Source organism: Gnatocerus cornutus, chromosome 7, assembly GCF_029298725.1.
Source record: "Gnatocerus cornutus isolate USDA-ARS CGAHR chromosome 7, icGnaCorn1.1, whole genome shotgun sequence".
Lineage (NCBI taxonomy): Eukaryota > Metazoa > Arthropoda > Insecta > Coleoptera > Tenebrionidae > Gnatocerus > Gnatocerus cornutus.
Window position 1 is genome coordinate 13753458 of NC_142239.1, and position 22358 is coordinate 13775815.

The 22358-nt window shown below is 33.6% G+C and overlaps 2 protein-coding genes and 3 pseudogenes across 5 annotated transcripts in view; all 5 read left to right on the forward strand.

The window, feature by feature from the left end:
• Positions 1-22358, forward strand: part of LOC148171280 (synaptotagmin-15-like) — a 65210-nt gene that overhangs the window by 40411 nt on the left and 2441 nt on the right. The gene's annotated exons all lie outside the window — the stretch shown is intronic.
• LOC148171285 (aldehyde dehydrogenase family 3 member B1 pseudogene) lies at positions 1814-3467 on the forward strand (annotated as a pseudogene). The gene is made up of 3 exons (XR_015770388.1): positions 1814-2234; positions 2281-3374; positions 3441-3467. The product of XR_015770388.1 is annotated as an aldehyde dehydrogenase family 3 member B1 pseudogene (transcript).
• Positions 5398-7092, forward strand: LOC148171286 (aldehyde dehydrogenase, dimeric NADP-preferring pseudogene; annotated as a pseudogene). The gene is made up of 2 exons (XR_015770390.1): positions 5398-5934; positions 5978-7092. The product of XR_015770390.1 is annotated as an aldehyde dehydrogenase, dimeric NADP-preferring pseudogene (transcript).
• On the forward strand, positions 7766-9510 carry LOC148171287 (aldehyde dehydrogenase, dimeric NADP-preferring pseudogene; annotated as a pseudogene).
• Positions 14970-21872, forward strand: LOC148171288 (aldehyde dehydrogenase, dimeric NADP-preferring-like). Its single transcript, XM_088040885.1, has 2 exons — positions 14970-15743; positions 20721-21872. Exons 1-2 carry the CDS (start codon positions 15329-15331, stop codon positions 21827-21829), a joined length of 1524 nt encoding a protein of 507 aa, XP_087897011.1. The 5' UTR covers positions 14970-15328; the 3' UTR covers positions 21830-21872.

Below are 22358 nucleotides of genomic sequence, written 5' to 3' on the forward strand. Positions count from 1 at the left end.
ATACGGTCAGGTAAAACAAAATAAAATTTAGAAAAACGAAGTGTAAAAAATAACACAATATTTAGATATGCACGTTCTAATAAAACTAACAGTAGAACCTCGATTATTCGGGTATTTCATGGAGAGACTATTCCCGGATAATTGAAAAATACGGATAATTGTATACTTTAAAATAAGCAAGGTGAGTCAAGCTTGCGTAGTCCTTCTATGACGTTTTTATAAATAATATAATTATAAATAATAAATATTATATATTGTTGAAAAGATGAATGTGTATGTCTGAAAAAATTCATATCTTAAATTTAATTTCATTTGTCAGAAGCGCACCATTTTTGCAGGGCGGCATTCAACTTTTTTTCTTTAAATGCAACCTATCACTTTTAGTGGAGGATTTTGATGAGTTATTTAATAAACTATTAACTTTAAAATTTTTGATCATGGCGTTGTCAAGTTATGATTGTATTTTCCGAAGATTCCTGAAGTTGGGTCTGATTTAAAAATTGCCATTCGAGATATTAAGACAAAACTTGACACGTTCAATAACTAAACTAACAAACTAACAAAAACTACTAAACTTTTCTCTTAATTTGATCAGAAATTAATTTTATGCTTAAATGTAAAAATTAGATGATTATAATTTTTAGGATTCACAAATGGCCAGAACTTGATTTTTTCAAATGTTTCGGTCTTAACCTCTGTTCGAGCTCAGGAAATAAAGCAGCCGAAGGACCAGTAAATAATGTATTTACAGAATATATACAGAGTGTCGCAATATGTTTAACGATTTAACTGGAAGGTTTGTAAGGCCTTCCAATGATGTAATGATGGTGATTTTTAAGAGAAGCGAATTTACCAACTTATGTTTTGGTACTGACTCGTTACACCAGAACTCTTGGTTCAGGGTGGGTGGTGGACCAGTCATCCCCGAAAGAGGGGGATGGGACAACCCCATGACTCATAGTTCTTAACAACCTCTACATAGTTAAATTTTTGATTTTTGAGATAATTCAAGGTACGCAAATTCAAATTTTTTTTTTAAATAAATTGATGTTTACATTTCGCAAAGTATTTATATTAATGTCTTGGAAGACTTATTCAATTTTTTGTCTTATTCGGTGTTTGGAAGTTCTTAATAAATATTTTAACATACACATCACAAATAGTACCTATTTTAACCATGTAGAAGTTGAGAAGAATATAAAACTGAATTCATTACACTAAAAATGTACAGGGGTTCCATTTAAAAAAATGAAGTTCTTCAAGAATTGTCGGAAAAAAAAATCAAACCAAAAATTTAAAAGTTGATAGTTTGGAATAGCTTAGTAAATAACTCGTCAAATTTCTCCACTAAAAGTGCTAGGTTACATTTAAAGAAAAAATTAGAATGCGGCCCGGCAAAAATGATACACTTTTGACAAGTGCACAGTTTGCTCAACAATCTAGTGCAGTGAAAGCTTCGACTTTTTAAATCGTTTGCAGCCGTTTCACCGCAAACCCCCATAAACATAGTAACCCTTAAGTGTTTGGGCCTTATCTGCTTTGAAATGAACCGGAATAAATACACTTGACGGGTTCATGGGAGGTAAAATGGCTACGATTTAAAACATCAAAGCCATAACCGCACTAGATTGTTAGTCGAACTATAAACTAACCCTCAAAAATAATTGTACGCAACGCGACCCTGTTATCTCTCGTGCTGCCGAGTTACTTACTACTACTTTTATGAATTTGGGACACATATTAAACATTATAAATTTGGCTGGACGGTACAAGGTTAAGAGAAATCGAAGAACGCCTCCTGATGTTTACGCATTTTCGATTCGGAAACGTTTAGTTCGTATGCTCAATAACAATGTCGCAGCACCAAAACGCAACAGAGTTAGTAAACAAAACAAGACAAATCTTCAATACGGGAGTGACAAAAAATGTGAACAACCGTCTAAAATTTTTGAAGAATTTCAATAAATTCCTGCGCAATCATCAAGAAGAAATTATCAAAACGATGTACGACGATGTGCGAAAACATCGAGAAGAAGCGCGACAAGAAGTCTTCATTGCTATCAACCACGTCGAGTATTTAATTGACAATGTGCGAAACTGGGCCACCCCGGAAAACCCCTCTAAACGATTAGTGGATATTCTGGATGAGGTGTACGTGTATAATGATCCCTACGGGGTAGTTTTAGTAATGTGTGCGTGGAATGTCCCACTTCTCACCCTTCTTCCAGCCGCAGGTTCTATTATTTTGTCATAAAATATCATCTAATTGAATTTTTTTAGGTGCTATATCCGCAGGTAATTGTGTCGTGATCAAACCATCCCATAATTCCCAAAGTTTCGGAAATTTCCTCGCCGCCACGTTACCGACATATTTGGATCCGGACTGTTTTCCGGTGTTTTTGTGTGGTACTGAAGAAACGAAAATGTTACTCGACCAAAGATTCGACTATATTTACTACACGGGCTCGACGAGTTTCGGGAAGTTTGTTCATTTAGCAGCGAATAAGTTTCTCACCCCTACGACTTTAGAAATGGGTGGTAAAAATCCGGTTTACATCGACTCGAGCGCTGATTTAGAATTAACAGCACGTAGAGTGATGTGGGGAAAGTGTTTTAATTCTGGTCAAGCGTGCATTGCCCCCGATTATGTCTTGTGTTCAAAATGGGTTGAAACGAGGTTTATAACACACGCCAAAAGCGCTATGGAGGAATTCTTTAGAAACAACCCCAAAAGTTGCCCTATTGTCAACGACCAACATTTTAAAAGACTGCAGGGGTTGCTCACAGGGTTGACTGTGGCCCTTGGGGGTGAAGTGGACCCTTTGGACAATTATATTGAGCCCACTATTGTTCCTGAAATTCCTGGAAATCATCCGATAATGGACGAAGAGATTTTTGGCCCGATTTTACCAATCATAACAGTTGATAACGTTAAACAAGCTGTTGATTTTATCAATCGCAAAGAAAAAGCGCTGGCAGTTTACATTTTCACGAAAAACTCTGCAGATAGGAATTATATCATCGATAATACCTCCAGTGGAGCTGTTACAGTAAATGACACATTGATGCATTTGATTGTTGAAAGTTTGCCGTTTGGTGGAGTCGGATCCAGTGGAATGGGCTGTTATAAAGGAAAATACAGTTTTGATACTTTTGTCCACAAGAAGAGTGTTTTGGTTAAAAATTCTTGGAGGATTATGGAGAAACTTAATTATTTGAGATATCCACCACTTTCTAGTCGCAAAAGTGATATATCAGAGAGCTTGTTAAAATATCGAAGAGGTCTTTCTGGATTTTGGTTTCGGTACGGCCTTGTGCTTCTAATCGGAGTTTTGTTAGGTTTTCTAATTTTTTATATTTTAAATTTCGGGAAAGCAAGCCCAATAAGGGCTTAAGGAGAAAAAAAATCAAGCATCTTACTTATAAAAATAATGTAACAGAAAAATGCATTGTTGAATGAAAAATAAAAAAATAATTTAGTTCGTTTTTCCTTTCAATGACCGGTTAAATTAATTGACTGGCATTCTTCAAGTCTTTAAAGATCATTTACCTTTTTTATTTTCAAGGTGAAGAGCACTAATTTGCAACCGACGTCATCTCAGACAAAAAACAATTGTTGAAGAAGTAGAAAAAATAAGTCGAAAGAAAGTTAACTAGTTGGCTAAAAACAGGTTATTCAATGATAAAACCTATAATTGAAACGCAATTAATGTTATTTTTGATGCACAAGCTTGTTTCGTAATTTGTCAGCACTGAAAAAAAGGATTAAAAAACAACAGCTCTGCGAGTTTAATAGAGTTATTTAGGGTGTATTGTTGTAACTATTAATAGGATGTTGTCATTATAACTACTAATAGATACAATTAAAAATCTAAAATAGGTAGGTTGTTTTTGATTTGCAGTTACTTTTCTCCTGCCACTGCCACTTTAGGAACCTTTAGTACTAAACCTCAGTTTTATAGCCGCCAAATTTTAAATGCGGCTTTGGAATTGGACGTTCTGACAAAATGCTTGTTTTTTAAACTCCTACAATTCCTGCAGAATGTCAAGCAAGAATTGTCACAGACGTACAAATTATTTATTTTGAATACCGGATGTCAAGGTCATAATTTGTGACAGTTGTGGAGCTCTACAACAAATTTAAGAGGATTTATGTATTGAAAACAATCACGAACAGGTCTTTGGGTGTTCCAGTACTCGTTTATGTTCAATTCAATGGATAAATCTTCTCAAATTTGCCGTAGAGCTCCACAATTTTCACAAATTATGACCTTGAAATGCGGTATTCAAAATAAATGAGAAGTATACAGGCTGTCCCAGAACTCATGACTCAGAAAGCAAGAGAGGGTGTCGACAGCAATACAGATGGCAAATTTCAAAATAAAAAATGATTCAACTTTTTTTTTGTCATTTTTGTCATTTGTTTTATTAATGTCATAGTTAACTCTGTAATAATTATTATTATGTCCAGTTTAAAAGCCTGTTTTACACCACTCAATTTTTTATTAAATTTGGTCTTTGACTATTTCTTTTGCCCGCCACTGTAGGTACTTGAGCTCATTACTATGATTCCACTCGTTATAAAGTAAGTTGGCAGCCTCTAGAAATTGATATCACAGCAGCTTCTGGTAATTTTTATCGGTAAAATTTGGCAGCAAAAGTGTAGAAGACATGCCTAGAAGCTAATTGTACAGCGCAAGTTTGATAACAGTTGTTAGATCCTTATTTAAATCTCTCTTTTGGAACAAATCTTCAATTAATTGTTAATTAATTTGAGATGTTGATAAACCCAACCTCAAATTCAGTACATTTCAATTTCCCCTAAAGCATTTTACACCCAAGAATTTTCGAAAATTTACACAGAAAGGGGAATAATAGCAATGATCTCAAGTTTACGATTCAGAAATCGATTGACATCGGAGATTTAACAATTAACTGAATAGGCAGATGGGTGACTCGACTTTCTGACCTTCCATGGCCTTCTAACACATTAAACGTTATGAACTGAGCTTTGACGTCACATTTTATATTAATTGCGAAAGGTCATGTTAAAAAACATAGTTACAATAAAACATCGACTAATCTACACTAAAAGCATTGAGTATAAAAATTTTAATACTCAAGGCTAAAAGTAACAAAAACAAGTTTATTACTGACACTCCCACAATTTGATGAGTCTGCTGAACGACCAATCACAAAGCCGCATTTTAAATTTGTAGCGTACAAAAAATTAGTCTGGAGAAAAATGAGGTTTAAAACACTACAAATATAAACACTTGTTTTAATGGTGGGGCAATCTCACTTTAGATCACAGTTCTAACAATATAATAACTCTTGCAAAGCTGCAAGTAGAACAAATTTAAATTAAAGAATCGTATTTATGACATAATTGTTGTGATTTTTTAATGTTTCGTAAAATTATTGTCATTAATAATAAAATGTGTGTACTTCGTCCTTTAATAGATACGACTCCCTCTCTGGGGACATTTGCGTTTCTGATTTTTTTTTTCATTCGTTGAGTTTAAACAAATTCAGTTGTGTTCAGTTTAACAATGTCGTGGCATCAAAATCCGGGAGAATTCGTGACAAATACAAGAAAAACGTTCAGTACTGGGGTTACGAAAAATGTGAGTAATCGTTTAAATTATTTGAAAAACTTCCTCCGATTTCTACAAGACGAAGAAGAACAAATTATTAAAGCAATCTACGAAGATATGAACAAACACAGAGAAGAAGTAAGGGGGGAAATTATCATGTCAATCAACAATGTGAAATATTTACTCGACAATGTACCAAAATGGGCAGCTCCGGAGCAACCTTCTAAAAGACTAGTGGATGCGCTGGATGAAGTACAGATTCATAATGACCCATATGGGGTTGTTTTAGTGTTGTGCGCGTGGAATATGCCGCTTATGACCCTTCTCCCAGTGACAGGTTGTTACTTTTTTGTAAAATATCAACTGATGGAGTTTTTTAGGTGCCATTGCTGCAGGTAACTGCGTTGTTATAAAACCATCGCCTCAGTCTGTAAACTTTGGAAATTTCTTGGCTGCGAAACTGCCAGAATATTTGAATCCAAACTGTTTCCCTGTGCTTTTAGGGGATACCGAAGCAACGAAAACGTTGTTAGATCAAAGATTCGACTATATTTGCTACATGGGTTCTTTGAAATTTGGAAAATTTGTTCATACAGCTGCTAGTAAATTTCTCACACCGGTTTCCCTAGAATTGGGAAGCAAAAATCCTGTTTACATCGACTCGAGCGCCAATTTGGAGCAAGCAGCCCGAAGAGTGATGTGGGGAAAATGTTTTGCTTCCGGTCAAACCTGCATAACTCCTGATTATATTTTGTGTTCAAAAAGCGTCGAAATTGAGTTTATCAGTCACGCCAAACGTGTCTTGGATGCATTTTTTAGCAAAAATCAAAAAATTCGTCCCGTTGCAAACGACCGACAATTCAAGAGACTTCAAGGATTATTATTAGGGCTAAATGTAGCGCTCGGTGGTGGCATTGATTCCTTAAAGAATTACATTGAACCCACGATTGTCACTGATGTCCCTATTGACCATCCCATCATGGAGGAAGTTATTTTTGGCCCGATTTTACCGGTCATAACTGTTGAGAATGCCGAGGAAGCCGCCGATTTTATTAATCGCAAAGAAAAACCGTTGGCTCTCTATATTTTTGCACAGGATTCATTAGTCAGAGATTATCTTGTCAATAATACGTCGACTGGAGGTATTACAGTGAATGACACCATGTCGCATATTATGGTAGGAAGTTTGCCTTACGGTGGAGTTGGATTTAGTGGAATGGGATATTACAAAGGCAAATACTGTTTTGATTCTTTCGTGCATAAGAAGAGTGTTTTGGTCAAAAATTCTTCTAAAATCATTGAAAAATGTCACGTTCTGAGATATCCACCGTACTCAAGCCGCAAAACCGACTTTGCTGCCTTTGTTTTACAGTATCAAAGTGGTTTTTCTACCACATGGTTTGGATATGGCATCGTACTTCTTCTTATAGGCGCTTTAATAGTATCTTTATATTACAATGTAGTGCAGATGAGAAAAAAATGCTCAAAAAAATAAATTTTTGCAATTTTAATTTTTTTTTTGTTAAATTTCGATGTAACTCAAAAATTTTAAAATTCTTTAACAAAATTGATGCTAGCGCTACAGCGATGAAATTTGGAGAGGTTGCTCCTTTTAACTTATTTACTAACTGTACCACATTACAAAATTTGGGTGCAAAAGACGCAGATTTTAGAAATTTTTTTTGGTACCACAAACCAAAAATTTCAAAATTCTGTATAAAAATTGGATGTTATTCAGTTAATTACAATTCATTTTGGAATAAATCCTGCACCAAAATTCGAAATTGGAGCAAAAGACGAAGATTGAAAAAAAAAATTACGACAAACCCAGAGCTATTTCTATAAGTTTTGAATTTTTTTTGCTATATTGCTAGAATATCTGAACTCTAACCAGTAAGCTTAAAACCAACCAACCTTGTAAAAAAGGCAATGAAAACATATATCATAGCAAGTGCGTCAATGAAACTAGAATACGTAGAAACCTTCAAAGATAAAAAAAACTGGTTGCGTTTGCTGTACTAAAACCGCAAGAACTAATGGCCAACACGAGAGAAATATTTTGAATCATGCTGACCTTGTAAAAAAGGCAATGAAAATATTTATTACGCAATTTTGTTTCATTATTAACATTCAAAGTTTAAACAAATTTAGTTACGTTCGCTCTAACAATGTCGCTGTATCAAAATCCGGGAGACCTAGTGGCAAACACGAGAAAAATATTCAATACTGGCGTGACCAAAAATGTGAATAATCGGCTAAACTATTCGAAGAATTTTCTTCGATTTCTACAAAATGAAGAAGAAGTCATTATTAGAACAGTATATGAAGATATGAAAAAACATAGGGAAGAAGTAAAGTTGGAAATTGCCATGCTAATCAATAATATCAACTATTTACTGGACAATGTACCAAAATGGGTTAGGCCGGAGCGTCCTTCTAAAAAATTTGCTGAGATTCCGGATGATGTTTACATATATAATGACCCATATGGGGTAGTTTTAGTGATGTGCGCGTGGAATATACCAATGCTGACTTTTCTCCCAGTGACAGGTTGTTACTTGTTTTAAAAAAATTGAAAAAGGGATTAACTAATAGAGTTTTTAGGTGCCATTGCTGCAGGTAACTGCGTTGTTATAAAACCCTCGCCTCAGTCTGTAAACTTTGGAATCTTCTTAGCCGCAAAATTACCAGAATATCTGGACTAAAACGGCTTTCCTGTGTATTTAGGTGATACTGAAGCAACGAAACAATTGTTAGATCAAAGATTCGACTATATTTGTTACATGGGTCCCTTGAAATTTGGAAAATATGTTCATGCAGCTGCCAATAAATTTCTCACGCCGACTACCCTAGAAATGGCTAGCAAAAATCCCGTTTACATCGACTCGACCGCCGATTTAGAGCAAACAACCCGTAAAGTAATGTGGCAGAAATGTCATGCTTCTGGTCAAACTTGCATAACTCCTGATTATATTTTGTGTTCAAAAAGTGTCGAAATTGAATTTATCCGTCACGCTAAACGTGCCTTGGACGGATTTTTTAACGAAAACCAGAAAATTTCTCCCGTTGCGAACGACACACAATTCAACAGACTTCATGGGTTACTGTCAGGCCTAAATGTAGCTCCGGGTGGCCGCGTTGATTCCTTGGAGAATTACTTTAAACCCACCATTGTTACTGATGTTCCTGCGGACCATCCCATCATGGAGGAACTGATTTTTGGTCCTATTTTCCGATTATTACCGTTGATAACGCCCAGCAAGCCGCAGATTTTATTAATCGCAAAGAAAAACCGTTGGCGCTTTACATTTTTACGCAAGATTCTTCAGTCAGGGATTATCTTCTCAATAATACGTCGACTGGAGGTATTACAGTGAATGACACAATGTTGCATTTTGGAGTAGAAAGTTTGCCTTATGGTGGAGTTGGATTAAGTGGAATGGGTTACATCAAAAGCAAATGTAGTTTTGATTCTTTCGTGCATAAGAAAAGTGTTTTGGTTAAAAATTCTTGGAAAATTATTGAAAAATGTTACGAACTGAGATATCCACCATACTCAAGTCGCAAAAATGACTGCTGTTTTTCTAGCAAAGTACCGGAAAAACTTTTCTGTAGTTTGGTTTGGCTATGTTATCACACTTCTAATTGTAGGCTTTTTATTAGTGTTTGCTTCTCAGAACGCAGTGTAAAGTGACAGGAAAATAAACTGATCTTGACCCGATAGGCAACCAATAATACATCATATTTCTTAATTTTTGTAATTTTTCGTTGTTCCTATAAATAAATATGCGTAGGCAAAAACTGTTTGTGTCTCCATTCAGTCAACAGTGCAAATTGTCAAACTTTCACCTTCGCGCAGCGTCTAATTGAGACACCTCATAAAAAGATCTCTTTCACTCGCAAATCTTTTTAATCGCAAATCTGGATTTTTACTTTCTTAGCCTAATTCTTTGGCCATAACCAAAAATTTAGTTTTAGTCTGTTTTCATCACAAGCAAACCTGAAAACTTAAGAAAATAATTAACTATCCCGGCGCCTCCACCATATTTCAATACCCGCCAAACTTCGCTTCATCTTTCCTCATCCACTTTTTCTATTAGCTTTCAGCTCGTTGAGCGACCATACAGAAACACTTCTTGGCAAATAGACGTGTCTGATTGTACGTGTGTTTAATAAACTGTTGTTTCACGGCCGAAAAAACACTAGTAAATGGAAGGAAACGTTGTTAAAGATCTAACGAAAGAACAAAAGCTTCTTAAAATGGTTCCGTATATCAGTCACACAAACCGGAGAAAATCCGACAAGACAAGATAATTTGTGCGCGTGGATTTCTTCAAAGGAACTAAAAATAGTGTGTACTTAAATGCTGTTAGATTGCGAAAGCCTGATTGAATTTTAAGTAGGGAATTCGTACTGAGACAACTTTGGAAGTCAGCAGGATGTCTTTGATTAAAAATTCTCGTTTTGTTGCTTATTGATATCTGTTATTAAATGAAATGCAGCAAACTTCAAAGCCTAAAAAGTTTCAAATTGTGACTTTGACAACGGTATAAAGAAAATACCCTTTCTTTAATGAAAGATGTGACTTTTTATTACATTTTACAAAATCAATGATATAAAGCGAGTGGCGATAAATTCATAAATGCACTACAGCGATAAAATTTGTTGAGGTTGCTACTTTTAATTCAATTATTAGCTGTATTAAATTACAAAATTCTGTACCAAAAAATGCAGATTTTAGAAATGTTTATTCTAAGGACGAACCAAAAAGTTGCAAAATTCTATAAAAATAATTCTATTTTGGGTGGTGTACGCGCTACTTGGATAATATTTCGAGAGGTTACTACTTTTAACTCATTTATTAACTGTACCAAATTGCAAAATTTTGGAACAAAAAATGCAAATTTTGGAAATTTTCATTTTTAGAACACATTCAAGTTTCAAAATTTTATTAAAAAAATTGTATTTTTGGTTATGTAAGCGCCACAACAATGAAACGTGGAGATATTGCTACAAATAACTCGTTCATTAAGTGTAACAAATTACAGTCCTGGAGCAAAAGATGCAAATTTAAAAAAATACTCCTATATATTTTTAGGACGAACCCAAAAGATCCAAAATTCCACATAAAATTTTCTATCTTTGGTTACAAACAGCGTTGAAATTTGAAGAGGTTGCTACTTTTAATAGATTTATTAAGTATACCAAATTACAGAAATCTGAAGCAAAAGATGCAGACTTTGCAAATTTTTATTTTTAAAACAAACTTAAATGTTTGAAAATTTCATTAAAAAAATTGTAGTTTTGGTTGTAAAAACGCAACGACGATGAAATTTTGTGAAGTTGCTACTTATAACTTGTTCATTAACTGTACCAAATTACAAAATTCTTGAGCAAAAAACGCAAATCTTAAAAATTTTTATTTTCGAGACGAACCCAAAATTTCAAAATTCTATTAAAAAAATTGTATCTTTAGTTGCGTTAGATGTTTGGTTAAACATTCTTGTTTTGTCGCTTATTTTTGATATCTGTTATAAAATAAAGTACAGCAAACTTCAAAGCCCAAGAAGTTTTTAATTCTGACTTTGACGACATAAAGAATAGACCGTTTCTTTAATCAAAGACATGACGTTTCATTTCATCGTGCGAAATGCGGTGATATAAACCGACTGGTGATAAATCCAGCACAGTATCAATGAGATTTATGAATGAATAAAGATGATTTATTTTTTACGGGAACGCAGAGAACATTTATCACCGTTGCGCTCTCAAAGGATAAATTTCCGAATCATTTTGATTAATCATCGATTTTATTCTACTTTAACGAAGTAGTTGACGTCCATTTACTTTGTTATCCTAGTTTCCAATAAAACATCAAAAACCTTCAATACATAAAATTCCCGTACAAATGTGTTCACATGACATCCTGGATTTTCACTCTTTTGAGAACAAATTCAAAGATCCGGCACTACATTCATTATTGTGTTATTATAATACTTCAATTCTAAAGCATACGCAAGATACTTATTTTAGCACCATGAAGCGTTGACGTAAAATCTGTAATCTCTCGCCGTCTAAAAAAAGACATTTTATGTACATTACAATTTGCGTAGTCGTACAGGTAAATTAATGTTCAAACAAGCCAAACGTGTAGTATCTTGCACTAATGGCTTGTGACATAACTGGGTGATAATAACGAAATATTTGTCGTATTTATCGCGTCCAAATTATGCGTAATATCAAAGTTATTATTTCAATTTTCTGCCGATGTACATCCGAGTCATCTAAATTATTCAGACTGCGAGTGGTGATAAAGGACGAACTTTCTCTCGATATCGAAATGAGATCTCAGAGCAATTTAGTCTGTTTAAAAATGATAATTACTCCAGTGATTACTATTGTGATGTTTTTTGTTAATGATTTCTCAGTTCATCGACTTGGTGGAGAACTATTTACTCTGTGAACAGTTTTCGAATCTAACACGTAATAATTTTCATCTGCATTTAGTGTTCAAGGACGGAAACAATGGTAGTTGGCAAGAAAGCGAGTTGTTGAATATTAAAGGAAGGATGTGGGCAAAGTTTGCGAGTTTGATAGAAGAACTTTTACTGCTACCCAAAATTCTATTAAATACGAAATTTTTGGTACTAAACTCGCACATAAAACACGCAGTTAAATGTGCACTTTATTATATGAGCCATAACCAATAATTTACGACTTTTACATATCTGTAAACTCACAATTACAATGGTTTTCAAGTACTTAAAGCGGCTTAATTTTAAGAAAACACAATTTATGTAGTTGCGAAAATTTCCTGAAGTTGCGCTAAGCCGACACAATTAAATGCGAAGAATAAAGAACTATTGAAACAAAGTGATGTAAGGTGTTGGCAACGACGAATAATATAGAATTTTCTAAAGATGTCAAAACGTCTGTTTCCCTTATTTAGATCTGAAGAAAATTGGACATTGAACAGATCCAAAGGAGTAATTTAAATCTCGGAAAATTTGAAAAAAACGACTTTAAAAGAAATTTTTTGTTCCGGATAATTTATGGCTTGTTACGTGGTCATTCTTCAATAAAGAGTGGAAAGAAAACGTTTGAAAGGTTAACAAGTTAATTTTCTTTACAGTGCGATTTTGTTGTAAATGCTACAAGATTTGCCAGTTCAGACGTCACATAATTGCGTGTACTTTTCCATATTTTCCATTCTTTATAATATTCATAGTGATATAATGTTTTAGTATTCAATTGAATAACTAATAAGTAATCACAGTAACGCTTTCAATTATCGTTATTTTAGTATACCTAATGACGAATTAGTTGCCAAACCTGTTCTGAAAATTAGTCAAATGTTAATAATTCATCTTCCATCAGTCGATTTGATACTATTTTCAGTTTAAATACAACATGGCCCACCTAAGATTTTGGGCCGAATATTGTTATAGCTATTGAAATCTACCGTATAACAAGTGTCCCAAAATTGCATTCATTATTTTTAGGACAAACTGAAAAGTTTCAAAATTCTATAAAAAAAATTGTATCTTTGGTTGTGTTAGCGGTACAGTAATGAAATTTGGGCAAGTTGCTACTTTTAACTCATGTGTTAACTGTACCAAATTGCAAAATTGTGGAGCAAAAAACGTAGATTTTAGAAATTTTTATTTTTAGGACGAACAAAAAAAGTTTTAAAAATTCCACATAAAAATTTGTATCTTTGGTTGTTCTAGCGTTACAGCAATTAAGAGAGGTTGCCGCTTTTAATTCATTTATTAACTGTATCAAATTACAAAATTTTGGTGCAGTTTTTAGAAATTTTTATTTTTAGATCAAAAACAAAAATTTCAAAATTCTATTAAAAATCTTGTATCTTTGGTTGTCTTAGTACTACACTGATGAAATTTAGAGAGGTTGCTAGTCTAAACTCATTTAGTAAGTGTACTAAATTATAAAATTGTAAAGCAAAAGACGCAGAGTTTTAAAATTTTTGTTTTCGGAACAAACCCCAAAGTTTCAAAATTATAAAAATAAAAATAAAATAAAAAATATTATTGTTTGGTGCTTTAGTTACATAACATCCTGTATATTTCAATAAATGAGTAAAACGTTTGTGATTGCATTCCTTTAATTTTTTTTGCAAAGTCAGTCTCAGAATGCAAGATTAAATCTGATGTGGTTGTGGGACACTCTGTATATTCTATTTATGACAGAATTTGTTTCTATCATCAAAAATGTATCAAAGCCATTTAAATGTATTATGAATTACTGATAAAATATAGACACGTTTAGATAATACTCTCATTATAATTTAATCAAGCAATTAATAATATCGACGAGTCTAACATTCAAATTAGACAGAAAAAAAATAGTTGTACTTGAACTATGGCTTTATTATGTACGTAAACAACTATGATATTCTTAGAATGACTAGTAAAAGGTAAAATAAAAAGAATTTCTTAACATTTTTTATATTGTAAATTCTACTCAATAGATAATAATATTATGATTTCGTACTTTCCTAAGCAATATTTAAATACGTTGGCGTATCCTTTGCGGACTAGTAATATAAAAATACACTATTTTTTCTACGAGCCTCCATCTCAAACATACAATGAGTCTCGTCATTTTCCTACAACCCATATGAAGGTTCCTCACAGTTAAATAGTCCAAATAACGCTTGAATTTTAGGCCTAAATACCTAGTGGTTAAGTTGTTTACTTTCGGAAATACATAGACGTACGAAAACATCAACTTTCAAGGTCATTTAATCGTGTGGAAAATAGTTTTAGTTTTTGATGTCGATTCGAGTCCGCTAAAACTGTATTTTTTGCACGTCCTTTTATCAATTTACCAAAGGTATTTTCTCAGCGGTGCGTCAAATTTACAACTCGGAACAGTAAATCTCTTTGGGGCCCTAGGGCGGTAAGTAAAAGTCAACAAATTCATACAACTACAACGTTGCTTTGACTTTGAGACAGAAGAATTGCGCTACTACCGTATCAAATCATGAATTTAAATTTTCGCTCACATCGTCAGGATTATCCGTTTTATCACACGAAAACACGACGAGATTTGTTGACAGCACGTTGACAACTATTTTAATTGTATTTTAATATCATTAATTGTTTTGATCGTGCAAAAAACGTAATGAACACCGCAGGCGTTATCGTTTAACAAGTTGAGGGCATAAATTGAACACAACAATTGTTTGTCCACTTGAACTAAAATAAGATATCATTGAGAAAGATAACAAAATATTAACACCTTTTATCGTACACAGCCATCTTAAAATACGAATTTTGGCACGACAACGTTAACTTATTGATAGGTTGATAACTCACTGCTAATTAACAACTGATAATGGCAACAACGTCTGTAACATTCAGTTGTAGTAATCGTATAATTGTTGTTAGAACGGTGTTAAAAACAAATTATTTTGTTCCACGTGCATTATTATCACCACCGCCGCAATAATTGTACCCCTTCTTCCTGACAATAAAGACTAAAACGTCATAACAATGACATTCAGATTTTAGTCCTCCTTTGAACCTCAAACCCGAACAATCTACTCATGTACCACCCGCTCACGGTCAGTGTTGTATCTAAGGTAAACAGGTCCATCCAACTGTCCACAACCTGCGCAAAGTCCGTCGAAGAACAGTTCTTTCAGTCCGCGATTATCTAACAGTTGCATCCATGCACTGTAGAAAGTGAACGGATTAAGAGTGAAAATGTATTCATCGGTCGGAGAAGTAGTCATCGACATTTCTCCCAACCCGACAAAACTCGTGCAAATTGCAAGAGATCGATTCAACGAAGGGAGAACCCAATCGCTCAAGTTCCGCAGGAAACAGCTCAACAATCTCATCAAGTTTGTGGAAGAAAACGAAAAAGCGCTACATGATGCTGTGTTTCAAGATTTTAAGAAACCGAAGCAAGAAGCGGCGTGTTTTGAAACGATCCCACTGGTTAGAGCCGCCCGGCATTTTCTAAACCATCTGGAGGAATGGGTGAAGCCTGAGAAACCGAAAAAACCGCTGATGAATCTAATGGATGGAGTCAAGATCTATAATGATCCCTATGGAGTCGTGTTGATCATCGGAGCGTGGAACTACCCTCTTTTATTAGTGTTGGAGCCCTTAATAGGTACGTTTACTATTAAATAACAATTATTTCAAAGGGTTCGTCACGAGTTCCGCGTTTTTAAGTGAGTGTCAATGTTTACAACTAATTGTTCTTTAATTGTATGGTAGTATCAACTTCCGAAGGTCGGAACAATGCAGTTCAGACAATTATTTTTGTAATGTGTGACATTACCGTGTTTAAACCTTCGATTGAAAGAAACTTGCGTGATTTTGAACTTAATTAATATTAATTCCAGTGTTTCCGTTTTAAATATGAACTGTACCATCGATTTTTGCTGTGAGAATTTATTCATATTCCGTAGGATTCGTTGTTTATCAGACTTTTCAAAGGACATTTTCCATCATTTATATGAACAGATAAATAATAAAAATATCATTGGTTTCACCTTCAGAAATGTCAGTGTTAATAAGAACGTGTGCCATATTTTATATTAAAAAAATATTGTAAATATAAATAAAAAAGGTTTTTCAAGTTAGCTTGTCCCTCTAATTTAACCATTAAAATCGATTTTTTTTAGAATTTATAAACATTGAATTACGTTGTTGATCAAATATTTCACTGCTAAAACATTTAATTTTATATACAGGACAATGTCACAGCCTTCAACTTACGAATTCGCATGTATTACCGCCAGCCCAATTTGAATTTCAATGGAATATTAATTTAAAGTGAGCGGACAAAAACTCAATTAAAATAAAAGAATTAGCAATCAGATTTTTTTTAAATGTTAAATAGCCATCAACATGTAAAAAAATGTTCTTTTTTTGATCGCCCTTAAAACTATAGTAACTAACCATATTACCATATAACATATTACCACATATTTTGAAATTCGAGCCCTCGAACCTAAGAGTTTTTTTTCTATTTTTTTGAAGAATTTAAATTTTTTAATCCGGGATATGTAAAATCAAATTCGTAGCAAAAAATTGCCAAAAAAACGATAGTATCAAGACCGCATACTTCCGGGGATAATAATTTCAAAAAGTCTTCTTCACCGGAAGAAACTTTGGTACCTTCTAAATTGAAAAAAATCCAATTTTTGAATCCGGCGGAATGTGTAAGACCGGACTCTTATCAGAAAATGCACGAAACAAACGATGGCGCAAACCGCATCTTTCTATCTGTCATAGTTGCGGAGATGTCACCCTTAAAAAATTCAAAAAAAAGTCTCTGAAAGATACCTAGGTCTTCTAAATGAAAAAAAAACACAAATTTTTGAATCCGCGGCAATAATGTAAGACCATCAGACTCGGCAAAAATAATGCGAGAAAAACGATGCTGAATACCGCATCTTTCCAACTGTCTTAGTTTCAGAGATATCGAGCAATAAACTTTTCGGATCTGAAAATTCATTATTCGTAACTTTAATTTCTTCTAATTCAGTTATTGGTGACGTACGTGAAAAATTCATACAGTTTTGGATTCTGCGTAAAATTCTACGTCAAATGAGCGCCAAAACCTTAAGTTCACTTGAAAAATAAGCGAGATATCGACCGGAATGAAGTTACAAATTTTGTAATTTTAAAGATTTAGGCACGAAAATTTCCCCTCTCTCTAAATAGACACCCAACTGAACTGTGAATTACCGAAGAAGCCATCTATTCATCTGCTTAATAAAAACTTGATTAAATGCCATAATTCATGATAATTACCCACAAAGCGCCATTATAAACGATTTATTATTGACGCAGTCTGAAAACTAGCAACTTACGTCAACAGATTCGCTAATTACCATCAAACTTTTTCAAAAATTTCCATCAACTCAACGTCACTTAATTTACATCCGCTACTTTTACGTTTTACTTTCATCTTGCTGGTAAATTACTTACGATAAAATCGCCGATTTTCCGTTACATAAGTCCCTTATACACTATCATAAACCTATTAAACTGCCATTAAAATTATCCGGGAGATAGCTTTTACTGCTCTCATTTTGTTACAATGAAATTATAATAACAAAGTTCTTTCGGTCAAGAATATACATTACAATTTTATCATTACAAAGTTATTCAAGTATCACTTCCGCCTTCGAATGAAATTTGTAACGCATGCAATTGAACCGTGTCATGTTTGGTAAATAGTCCATAGCACGCCATATCAAAATTAAAAATTGATTAAAAATATGAAAAACTGGAAAGGATTTTAATGATGGTTATATAATGTACTAATACGTAAGTGGTATTGGTGCCGTATTAGCATGAGGTCGCGCCTTTTGTAATACCAGAAACTTTTAGTTTACGTGGGGTTCCTTTCGCTGCAGATGTGCAAGAAACAACAAGTTATTGAGTGTCATTAAAAGAATGAGTGCCAATTAAATAGAATAGGCTCCAAACTCTTACGTTTTATGGGGATGATTTAGAGTTGCTTTCGATTTATAAGGGAGCCTTCCGAAAATGCAGCGACAAAAGCCGAATTTCTAGAAAAAGAATTAGAAAACTGCTTTAATTTTGAAATATGTGTTGGCCACAACAGTAAAATAAATAATATATTGTATAACAAGTGTTGAAAATGTAAGATTTCACACGAGTTTTGCAGAATTGAGCTACGAGCCGTAGGCGAGTGGCTTAAGCAAACGAGTGTGAAATCGAATTTTCAACACGTGTTGTACACGATATTTTTCCGACGATCACAAAAATCGCAGAGTTAATATTTATTTTATAATATTAATTAAAGTTTATATTTTACGCTCTTCCACTGGCTAATAACGGTGCAAAAACACGTCAAGTTATCTCTGGGCAAGTTAAAACTTAAAATGACATTCGGCAGAGCACCTAGCCGCGGACAAAATGCCGTTGCGCCGAAAATTAGATATCCATAATGCCCGATCTGCGTCAACCTGTGTGCAATATAAAAACACACAGTTGTCGGCCAATCAGAGATCTCAAATTTTTCATTGCACACGGGTATGCGCTTCGTTCGTCTTCGCACTGAAATTGTTTGCAATTTTTAATTTTCACTACGAGAAAACTGTATGAAATGTGGAAAACAAGAAAAACGAGTTTGTCAAATTTTAAAAATTTTCTTTTGAGGGTCGCCCCAAGAATTTCCAAAACTTTCTTATAAATGCTATAATTTTGAAACGCCCATGCGATAGGAATAAAATTTAGTCAGGTTCTTATTTTGTGCCCGTTTATGAACTCTACCAAATATGGATATTCTAGAACGACTATGGCAAATTTTAAAAAGTTTCTCTTGAAAGACGACCAAAAACTGCTTTATAGATGATGCTATAATTTTGAAATGTGTGGTTCTACAAAAGTAAAATTTTGAGAGGCTATTATTTTGAAGCCTTTTGTTAACTGTACTAAATTACAAAATTATAGAACGACGAATATGACAAATTTTAGAAATTTTCTTTTGAGGGACGCCCTAAAATTTTGCAAAACTTTTTTATAAGTGCTATAATTTTGAAACGCACTGTGCGATAGGAATGAAATTACGTGAGGTTCCTATTTTCTACTTGTTTGTCAACTGTGCGAAGAAATTACGAAACAGCTTTATAAATGCTATAATTTTGAAATGTGTGGTAGCCACAAAATAAAATTTTGAAAAGTTATTATTATGAACCCGATTGTTAACTGTACCAAATTAAAAAATTGGAACGAGTATGTCAAATTTTAAAAATTTTCTCTTGAGGGAAGCCCCAAAAATTTTCAAAACATTCTCATAAATGCTATAATTTTGAAATGCGCTATTGGTCGGGAATAAAACTTGATGGAGTTCCTATTTTGTACCCGTATTGTCAACTGTCCAAATTTCAATAAATAAAAACGACTCTGGCAAATTTTTTAAATTTTCTCTTGAACGACTGCTTTTTAAGTGCTACAGGTTTGAAATGTGTGCTACTACAAGAATAACATGAATACGGCGGATTGTTATCAGAAAATGCACGAGGAAAACGATAGTGAAGACCGCATCTTGCCATCTGTCTTAGTTTCGGAGATATCGAGCATTAAACTTTTCGAAACTGAAAATTCACTATTCGCAACTTTAATCGTTTTTAATTTTGCTATTTGTTTTCATTATTTGTATCCAAAAAAATTTTAAAAATTGTGTTTTGTTAATTAATAAAATCCACAAATTTTACTGTTTCAGGGTAAAAACGTCCAATATTATGGAATAAAAATTTCAAAAAAATTTGTTTGCTGATTTAAAATCTTGAAGTTAGCCAGTTAATTAAGTCGCCAACAATTTTTTCTAAAGAAAAAAGGTGATAAAAGACAGATATTTTCAATTAAGCAGTTTTGTTTTCATTTATAATATTAGGAATGTGAAATATGAAATTCTCACAATGTTTAAAGCACATCTAAATTACAGGGCAATCCCAGAGAAATATTTAAATTATGTCCCGAAATTAAATTCTTCATTGAGACACAAACTACTGACGTTAATTAAATCTGCCGCTGAACCAAAAATGGTATTTTTATTAACATTGCAAATTAGCATTGATTTTAAAAAATAAAAAGCCCGTTTCCAAACTCACAAAATTGGTTTAAATAAACAGAAGACAAAAACATTTTCAATGTAAACAACCGGAATTTGCCAGCAACAAGTTTGCTCATTTGGCGCAAAAAAGACATCTTGATCCGTGGAACTGGAATTTCAACTCGTACCTGAGGCAAACTTAAAAAGTTTAATTTTATTTGTATTGACACTGGAAAATTTTTAATTCGTTTGCTAATTTGCCCACACCTCCATACAAACCCTTATTTTAGTTAATAATTTAGATTTATTACACCCGTGCTGTTATAAAATTAATAATAAAAAATTCAACAAGGCTTATTCCCATCGTCCACGTGGTCTCCGAGCTTTGGCAATAAAACTCCAATAATCGTAAACATCTTTGATAAAAACTACCTCAACGGCTTCGCAAGGTTGTCCTGTTTTTGCTATAATTTTTTCCCACTCGTGACGAACCTTGAATCTTTTATTGTCATCAATCATCATCACTCTTTTTATCGTACTTTCCATTTTTAGGAGCAATTGCAGCGGGAAATTGCGTCGTTATCAAACCTTCTGAAGTAGCTCCTGTCACTGCGAAAATAATTAGTGACCTCCTCCCCAAATATTTGGACAAAGAATGTTATCCTGTCTATCTCGGCGGCGTTAAAGAGACAACCGAGTTGTTGAAGGAACGTTTTGATTATATTTTTTATACAGGATCGACGAAAATCGGGCAAATAATTTACGAAGCTGCTAATAAATATCTCACCCCTGTCACGTTAGAATTGGGGGGTAAGAGTCCTGCATACATTGATAATACAGCTGATCTTGATAAAACAGTGAAAAGGATACTCTGGGGGAAGTGTATAAATTCCGGGCAAACCTGTGTCGCTCCTGATTATATCCTGTGCACGAAAGAAATACAAGAGAAGTTTGTTAAATGCGCGCAGAAAGTCATGTTGGAATTTTACGGACAGGATATCAAGGATTCGCCAGATTACTGCAGGATAATTACAGACAGACACTTTGATCGCTTAGTTTCCTTACTTTCTGGGCTAAAAATCGTCCTTGGGGGACGATACGAAGCAAAAGATAAATTTCTAGAGCCCACAATTGCCATCGATGTTAATCCAAACCACCCAATAATGCAAGAGGAGATTTTCGGACCTATTCTACCAATAGTCCCGGTCAGTGGTGTTGATGAGGCCATCACCTTTATTAATAAAAGAGACAAACCACTAGCTCTTTATATTTTTACCTCGAGAAAACAAGAACAGGAGAAAATATTAAAACAGACGTCAAGTGGCACCGTTTGCATAAACGATACAGTTTTGCAACTTGGAGTGGAAGTTTTACCTTTTGGAGGAGTTGGCCAGAGTGGAATTGGTGCTTATCATGGGAAAACTTCTTTTGATACTTTTAGCCACAAAAAGGGAGTGTTGGTTAAAGATTTTCAAGCTATTCCGGAGAAAATTATGGCGAATAGGTACCCACCTTATTCCGAGTCCAAGACAACTGTGGTAAAATTGGGGCTCACGGAGAGGAGGAAAATTCCTTTGACATATTTGCCTCATATTATTATGTTTTTGTTGGGGGTTGGTATTACGGTTGCTGTGTTTTACGTGTGTAAATATGTAGATTAAGATTTTTTTACTTGGTGTTTTTAATAAAATTTTAATTGATAAATGGTTTTATTATTCAAATGGTGTTTTAAAAATACGCATGACTGATTTCATACGGACACTATAATTTTCTTAAAATTGTCGTTAAAACTTGAATAAAAATAAAACTTTTAAGAAATTAATAAAAAAAGTCCAGAAATATAAGTTAAATATTAAAAAAAATAGTCAATTGATTTATTTAAGAGATTTGTAGATAAAATTAGGATCAAATTATGTTAAATTACAAATTATTAATGCGTTAACGAATTTCAATCTACATTTTCTTTCTTTTTCTGGTTTTACACATAATTAATTTTATGAATTTCGTTTCTTGTCATTTTTTGCGGCAATTTTTAAACAGCTTGTATAATCAATATTCAATTTACAAAAAATTAAAAAAACGGAAAGTGTGTGTTAAAAATTGAAGAAATTATGAAGCAAAATAATTCAAAAATAAGCTGAAAAATCCAAAATACTAAAACCCAAAAATCTAAAGTTTTTGAAATTTTTG

Excerpts from the sequence above, each read along its gene's own strand:
- LOC148171288 (XM_088040885.1), top strand. The coding sequence starts at position 15,329 with ATGTATTCATCGGTCGGAGAAGTAGTCATCGACATTTCTCCCAACCCG. Across the intron at positions 15,744-20,720 it reads AGTGTTGGAGCCCTTAATAG|GAGCAATTGCAGCGGGAAAT; the intron begins GTACGTTTACTA and ends TTCCATTTTTAG.